We start from the raw sequence: 8,684 nt of genomic DNA on the forward strand, positions 1-8,684 counted from the left end.
CATAGTTGTATTCGCTTAAATTTAAGCTTTTTTAGGCAATTAAGTTTTTAAATAGGATTTTTTTAATCAAATTTCCCGTTTTAATCTCATGCTTCAAATACATTGACATTGCTTCTCACACAACGGGATTTAAAGGTTTATGCATTATCCCTTGAATGTAGATCTAAACATGTTGATTAAGGGATTCTGAATTGATTAATTCCACATAACCTTTTGGTTTATCTAATCAGTGTTTAGCAATTGTAGGGTCTAGTGTTTGTCAAAACAGCATCAGCATCAGCATATAAATATATATAAATATATATATATTTAACGCAGCCCAAAAGATTAATTAAAGTTTTGAAAACTATTGGAGCACTATCTAAAGCTATTATAATAGCACCATTCATATTGGAAGTATATATAAGTGTACCTTCACTTTATTTATTGGCATCTTCTCTCCCCTACTTTTTTCCCCGACCTTTAAAATCAAAGTGCAAATCATATTATTTGCTTTCAATCTCTTTAATCATTGTAAATTTGTTAGCTTTTTTTTCCGTTTTGTTTTCCTCCTATTTTTTATTTATTCAAAGGTCTTTTAATGAAAAAGTGCCACATAGATCCATGATACAATAGTTTCAAAATCTTGGATGATGCTTTTCAAAAAGTAAATTTGATTTGGAGAACCTATTTTATTTCATATGTATAGTTTTTGAATAGAATTAAAAATTAATTAAAAAAGTCAATTGCCCATATACCACCTTTTTGAAAGAATAGGAATATATAAGAATAGAAATAAATATTTTGCCGCCCATGTTTGAGGGATTTGACTTTTATTTTAGGGGGTGTTTGGGTAGAAATGAAACTATGATTTTAAAAATACTTTTACGGTATACAAAGTAAATATATGGAAGAGTTTGTCTCGTTTTGCGGAAAAATACTTCTGGAAAGCACTTTTGGGTGCTTCCAAACACCCCTTAGTTTCTTAAGAGATAGCTAATTATATTATTTTTGCTGTTTATTTGCTTAAATATGTTTTTGTTAAATAAATTTTATTGTTCATATCTAATTTTACCATTATAATTTTTTTTAATCAATTTATGATAAGTGCATTTTTTTGTTGAAACTATTGTATGATTTAGTGATCTTATCCTTCTCTCTGAATAGGGAACTTGATCCTAAATATGTGAATAAAGAAAATAGTTGTTAAGAAAATTGTCTCTTTAATAGATACCCATCAACTTTGGCTCAAATTATTTGTATGTTAAGAATGTAATTAATTAAAAAAAATAGTATTTATCCTTATAAAAAGATAGTTTTACCAACAGGGGTTGGGTGTAGTAGAAGAGGTTAATCCCTCATAACGTGACGAACCAAGATTTGAATATCATTAGGAGAGGTGCCCATATTTAATACCCGATAGTGCTTCGAGTAGGATTGCCTCCAATAGGAGGATACTTATGCTGCTTTAGCAAAAAATAAAAAGATAGTTTTTAGTTTTATCAAAAGACGTAGAGGGACTAAGAAAAATATTTAATTAAGTTATGGAAGAAAATCTCATAGTGATCAATATTTCGAAAGAATTAATTATTAATGACTGGTATTACTATTGTATTGGAAACATCAAACCTCAACTTGAATTAATCACAAATTAATACAACTTTAGATTATAAAAAAAAAAATCAATCTTTAATAAAGATTTTGTAAATATGCTCGTGACGTTTTTTCCCAGCCACGAAAAAAGGTCCTCCTGAAAAAAAAATTCTCAAACTTAGTTTTGTAGAGATTTATATAGAAATCCAATCAAATAAAGTTAGGATCAAATTTGATAAATTGAAAGAAAACTTGAGCCATGAAAGTGGCATACCTATTTGTGAATACAATAGCAGCACTTAATGTCGGAATAATTTAAGCTTTATTTATGCCATTCCATTGGAAAAGTATATGAAATTATTTAATCAAAGTACTGCCTCCTTTTTGTTTAATTTTCAAAATGAGAGAATGTGAATGGATAGGACATTAGGCCCTTGGGTCTAAACCAAAAGCTAGCTTATGAGTAAGAGGTATTCAAAGGATATTTAAACCCTGTGGGCGTCAGGACTTCAGGCGATGAATTTGTTCGCAGTTTCACTCATGATATGGTAATATATTCTTACTCACATTCACAAACAATATCTCACTTCTGTCAAAAATTGTGCTGGCTCTGATACCACTTCGAGGGTGTTAGCTAAACCGGACCAAGCTAACATAGTATGATATCTAAGGCTTTAGTCTAGGTAAGACTACTCATTCTCAACTCATTAATGGGTCATGTTAGGACTCTCGGCTACAAGTCAATGTAATAATTAATAATTAAATTAAATGGCGTGACATTATTAACAAATCCACCATTGAAGAATGAAAAGGGGGAGACCTAAAGATCTATCTTTAAACCTAAGAAAAAGAAGAACCCATAAAAACAAAAAATAATAATTAAAAAAAAGAAAGAAAGTAAGAAAGAAACCAATGGAGTAAAGATGGCTTTTTTGAAAATGGATGAACAATTCATTTCATCTTTTATTGAATAGTTGTGTATGTGGCCTATTGTGATTGCTCACCACGGTGGTCATGGCCTAGGCCTTCATATTATATATGATATAGGGATATATTCATGTAGGCAGTTAGTTTTCAAACTTTTGTGCTTTAACCCGTCACCTTCTTAAACCTTCAAAAAGCCACAACAATCATGGCATGAGACTCCCATTCCCATACCCTACAAAATTACTTAAGTAGAGGGCTCCAACTTGTTCCTAACCTCTAATAAAGGCCTATTTATATTCATTTTTTATAGGTTAGGACTAATTTCTTGTAGTTGTAAAACATACTTCCCTAGTTCCACCCTATTTATATACAACGAAAAAAAATTTGAGGATAACATATTTTTATTTAAAAAAGATACCAATAAATTATCTTGAAATATTTAGTACTACCTCCGATCCTAATTATAAGAACTAGTTAATTAATTTAAAGAGATTAAGGAAAGAAGTTAAGTTAGTTATTTGTAGTAAATGTATGTTGTCTTTCCTAAAATATTTTTGCTAATCAAATGTATTAGTTAGAACTACCATTATTAGAAGGACTACTTTGAAAAAAATATATATAAATATGAGAGACAAGATAGATTGGAGTCTTATATTTGGGACCAAAATAAAAGTCAAATAAAGTCTTATATTAAGGACCAAAGGCAGTATCATTTTTTGTTTTTACTTTTTTGAAGAATTGGGATGGCATTTACTAAAGAGAAAATAATAGAAAATCACATAAGATGGTTTGGACATGGGTAATGACGATAAATCAAGCAGTATTAAGTATCTGAAAACAGGTAGAGTAGGATTAAAGAGAAGAGCTAATAAAATTATTGAGCAGAACTTTTCAATTAATAATTTATTCAAAGATTTAATTATTGATGGAGCACAATAACATCATATGATTCATGTAGCTGGCTCTACCTAAGTTTATTGTCATTGTTGTCGTAAAGTTTATTGTCATCCTTGTCATTTTTTCATTTTCCCCCATGAATTATTGGCTAATACCTCTCTCTCTCTATCTCACTCTCTCCATAAATAGAAATATTTGTTCTAAAAAAGAATAAGTAGCAATTTTCTTTACATATCTATTGTGTTTAAACTCACTTTGATGGTTGATTTGTTTATGTTAATGAACATGAAAAGTCATATCAAGAGAATTTTTCCAATTAAGGAGGATATATAACATGAATTGGGATTGTGGTGGAAGTGGCAGAATGGCAGTGGTGGTGTAGATAGTGGCTTTTGGTGGAGGGAGAGAGAGAGAATAGCTGTGAGTGGAATGGGTGACTGGGATGCAAAGAACAACATCAATCAAAAAGTGGGTAACACAGCCACGTGAGTGTCCCACCACCAAGCACCTCCACCATGAACCCCATGAATCTCTGTCTGAGCTGGCCTTAGCTTCATTTCAACGCTAACCGCCAAAACTAACTTACTTCTCCCCCCCCCCCCTCAACCCAACCCAGTTAAGTTAAATTCATGTGAGTTAATTCCCAACCTAATTTTTGTCCATTCAATTATTTTTACTCCATTGTTTTGACTTGTTATATGTCATCGTTATGTCATTAAGTGTCATGAATTAGACTTCACTAACACAATTATTTTACTTACTAGAACAAACCACAAGTTTCAATTTGAGAGTAAAAGTTGTAACATAAATCAGATTAAAATTCTCTAACACTAAAACCAACCTCTTTTTTTTTTAATTACCCCTCTACAAAATAATCTAACGATTTGTTTGTGATATATATTATAATTAAGTAATTTAATAACTTTTTTGACCTTTTTAATTAATTAATTGGATATTATATTAAGGATATGATATAATAGTATATGAGAAATAAAGACTATTGTAATATGTTTATAATTTACCTTTCTCCTCGGCAAAATCACTTTAGACCGTGATACCGTGGTTGCTTTATCTCCCTTGCAAAAGCAAACCCAAAAAGCCACGAACTCAGGGTTAAGCCAAGAGGAGATGAGTACCAAAAGAGTAAATTAAAGCCATCAAAGGATTAAATTTTAAAATATTGAATATGGCTAGAAAAGTTTTTCTTTTTTGAGTAGTGAAATTTTTTTTAGGTAAACTAGAAAAGTTTTTTTTTACCAGTTAAAGTATTGATTAAGTAGAAAAAATTTTCATTTTTTTTGTCATCAATAAAATTTTTAATGGCTGTTTTTCGTCTAATTTTTCCTAAAAAATTTTACTTTCACGTCAAGTAGCATTAATTTATGGTGCTGTTTGTGGACTATGATTCCCCTTTGAGCTTACATTTACACATTCATGAACATGATTGCCTTATTTGACAATACTCCACGGTCTCACCTCCAGCTCTGCCTCCACTACTTCCCTCTCCTCTTCCGAATATGCTAGTGGTTCTTCTTCCTTCTCCTCCCTTCCCTTAAAATGTTAGCAGCTTCCTTCTCTCTCACCCTAATCCCTTCAATCATTTCCACTATTCTGTAAATGGGGTTTCAATTTCTTCACTATGGAAGACAAACAGCCACCACAATCCGCCCTTGTTCATGACCCTCCTCCTCCTCCTCCTCCGTCTATCCCCAGTCATCATGATCATATTGATCCCGTCAAAGAAGAATCCCCCAGAAAACCCGTCACCGGCGGCGGCGCCGGTGGAGATAGGTTGAAGAGAGATGAGTGGAGTGAAGGAGCTGTGTCGACGCTTTTGGAGGCGTACGAAGCCAAATGGGTGCTCCGGAACAGAGCCAAGCTCAAGGGCCATGATTGGGAGGACGTCGCCAGGTACGTGTCTTCACGCGCCAACTGTACCAAGTCTGCTAAGACTCAGACTCAGTGCAAGAACAAGATCGAGTCGATGAAGAAACGGTACCGTTCCGAGTCGGCGTCCGGGGATGCATCATCGTCTTGGCCGCTGTATTCGCGTCTTGATCTTCTGCTCCGTGGGACTGGGCCTACTGCGTCCACCACGACGATGGCTGTGCCGCTTGCCGCGGCCGCGGCGGCACCGTCTCAGGTGACTCACCACGGCAATAACCAGGGTTTTGTGTTGTTGGAGCCTCCGTTGGCGGTGGCTCAGCTACCTCATCAACTACAGCCGCCTCCGGTGGCCGTCGCCGCTCCTCCTCCGATAGCCAACGCTCAAAACTCTCACGGATCCAACGGTATTGACAGGTTAGCCAAGGTAAATGCACAATTAACTGTAGTTTGAAGCGTAGAGTGCTTGTATGAATTAGGACGAAACTAACACAACGACTACGATTGTGACTGAAGATTACTCACTCTATTTTTACCTCGATCCAAATTCATTTTAACAAGAAATTTTTATCCGGATAATAATCAAAATTTGAAGCTTAATTGGTTGAGAGGTAACATAAGCATTACCTTCGCCTGAGTCTGGTTTGATTATAGATAACGTATCTCTTGTTTCTTACCATTCTATGATCTCTCTCGGGAAAGATTACAAACTAGCGACTGTAAGGCACAGTTAACAAACGTTGGAATGATTGATGAAACAAGTCTTACAATTTGAAAAATATGAGCTTTTTTATGGGTTTGATCTGAGTTTCCTCTTTGCCACACAAAATCATTATCTTCATTGCAGAAGTTAGGGAGATACACGTTTGCATAAAGAATAAGGATTTTATGTCTTTAAAGGAAAGCTATTAAAGGCCATTTATTGGATGGTCGGCAAATATGAGTCATCAAAAGCAAGTAAGGGTCACACTCAAAATAATTATTGCATTGACAAAATATAGTGCCATATTGCAGTTTTGGCTGCTAACTCATCCTGGCTGTCAAATATGTTTATCTATTAGTAATATCCTTCTCCGATCCTCAATATATGAGTTATATATAAGACCTATTTTGTATGTTTATCAGTTTTTTTTTTTCAAATTAACTCTATTGATATTCTTTCAACAGTAATCAAATATAAGAGGGGGGAGGGAATTAAGAAAGATGTTTAGAATGTTTTAGAATAAAACATATCATATTAACTAATTTAGCTAACATTCTTAATATACTTAAATTAGTTAATTAGGTCTTATATTAAAGATATGAAGAGTACTATTATATGATTTGTGCAAATGATAAAGTTAATTCTATGCATAATCTTTTGAAGAATCACTCTTCGTACTTAACATGTGTGTGGAGGATTCAGTAAAAACTCATGGATTCATGTCTTGTGAATATTATATATCAAAATATGTCAAAGATCAGTTTATTTCAAAAAATGAAGCTAATATGATTGTATCTCTTTTATTATGATTTATCTTATGGAGGTTATGCATATTTTAAATTTAGGTTTAAATTCATTAGAATCTGATTGAAAAAACTTTGTTAATCTCCTGCATTTAAGAAATTTAATATTTAATAAATAAATAGTACAAACTAAAAGTGGGCATAAAGTTCACTTCTTCTTCTTTTTACCTTTTTTTTATATTTTCTTGTTAAATGTAGAGAATGTAAATTCTCTAAAACAATTTTTACTTATTAGCACCAATAATCAGCTAATATTTTAATCGATTGATGATTTCATCTGCATCTATATATATAATCAATACTACTACTGGATTGACATGATAACACATTGTGTTGCGAGGACTGGAAGAATAAATATTTGGTGTAGTAATCAATACTATGCATTATCAAATTACATACTTACTAATGACTTTTCATTTATAATGAACAGGAAGATGGATTAGGGACGAACAAATCATCAGATCAAGTGTCCAACAAGAACATGAATGCAACTCTGGACACAGATAGCAGCACACCAGCCCTGTATAGCCATTCAAAGGATCACCCAACAAGAAGTAACAACAACAACAACAAGCGGAAGAAGAAGATGGATCATCGAAGCAACATGAAGAAGATGAAGAGAAAGAGCGCAGAAGGGAAGTTTAATGAGATGGGAATAGCAGAGAGCATAAGGTGGCTTGCAGAGGTAGTGGTGAGATCAGAGCAGGCGAGGATGGAGATGATGAAGGAGATCGAGAAGATGAGGGTTGAAGCAGAGGCCAAGAGAGGAGAAATGGATCTTAAAAGAACTGAGATCATTGCTAATACCCAGCTAGAGATTGCTAGGATCTTTGCAAGTGTCAATAATAATAAAGGTGTTGATTCCTCACTAAGAATTGGTAGGAGTTAATTAATTAATTAATCAATCATGTGTATTAGTTAGTGTATAGAGTTGATTATTTAATCAATATATATAATGTTATATTGATGAGAAAACTATGGGGAGATGGAGAAATTTGACTGTGTAACTGTCTAACAGCAGGACAAGAGAGTGACAATAACTTCTCCTAACCCATTATTGTAAACTTAATTTGCAGCCTCCTCTCTCATTAATTAAGAGAACCAAGGGCTGCTTCTTCTTTTTAGATTATAAATCGTGATGGTCGTAATTATGATAATTTAGTGGCCAAACATGTTAAAGATATTATCAATGTTTAGTTTTACCAATTTGCTGCCAAATGTGGAAATTTTAAATTACATATAACTGAAAAATATAGAAAATTTGGGTTCATTTTGACCAAAATGTTATGCGAAGTACTGATTCGGATTATGAATGTCCACTATGCTAAACAATGGAATGTAACGTGGATAATTTCTAAATCCCACTGGAACTTTGCTTGATATCTATCTTGTCTCTCTCAAAACAAGACCAAAGCCAAACCCCACCCCACCCGAAAGAATCTCCACCTTCAATTCCAGACTACTTTGCATTTCTCTCTCATCCATCATTGTTCTAACGGCTCAGGCGCTAGAAATGGTACGAGATCAATTGATACAGAATAAGGTTACATTTGCTTAATTTGTCCGCAACTATGTGATTGGGTTTGTTTGCTTTCTGGGGTACCTATGTGATTTGGGTTTCAAGGAAGGAAATTATGCCCTAAAAATGATGCAAACTGAGAGAAAGGTGATTGACTGGAGTCTGTATTCATGCTATTAGTGGCTACTTTATTTTCCCTCCATCATCACTTGTCTCTTGCCCAGCAAGCAAACAACGATTTTCACTCTTCATTGCCATACCTCTGATTTTGAATCCTTTATATAAAAATTATTTAGCAATCAAATCATTTGCTTTCCAATTCCCAAGCCATCTTATAGCTTGGGCAAAATCAATGTCCCACGGAATGCTCTTATTTACA

The 8,684-nt window shown here is 33.7% G+C and overlaps 1 protein-coding gene across 1 annotated transcript; it reads left to right on the forward strand.

Moving 5' to 3' along the window:
- Window positions 1-4,848: 4,848 nt before the first annotated feature.
- On the forward strand, window positions 4,849-7,965 carry LOC114752413 (trihelix transcription factor ASIL1). Its single transcript, XM_028941161.1, has 2 exons — window positions 4,849-5,707; window positions 7,217-7,965. Exons 1-2 carry the CDS (start codon window positions 5,036-5,038, stop codon window positions 7,673-7,675), a joined length of 1,131 nt encoding a protein of 376 aa, XP_028796994.1. The 5' UTR covers window positions 4,849-5,035; the 3' UTR covers window positions 7,676-7,965.
- The last annotated feature ends 719 nt before the right edge of the window (window positions 7,966-8,684 follow it).

Source organism: Neltuma alba, unplaced genomic scaffold (assembly GCF_004799145.2).
Source record: "Neltuma alba isolate B1F8T4 unplaced genomic scaffold, ASM479914v2 tig00007376_pilon, whole genome shotgun sequence".
Classification (NCBI taxonomy): domain Eukaryota; kingdom Viridiplantae; phylum Streptophyta; class Magnoliopsida; order Fabales; family Fabaceae; genus Neltuma; species Neltuma alba.

Bases quoted from the DNA above. Each gene is read 5' to 3' on its own strand.
- LOC114752413 (XM_028941161.1), top strand. From the start codon at position 5,036: ATGGAAGACAAACAGCCACCACAATCCGCCCTTGTTCATGACCCTCCT. The intron at 5,708-7,216 runs GTAAATGCACAA...TATAATGAACAG, and splicing joins GTATTGACAGGTTAGCCAAG to GAAGATGGATTAGGGACGAA.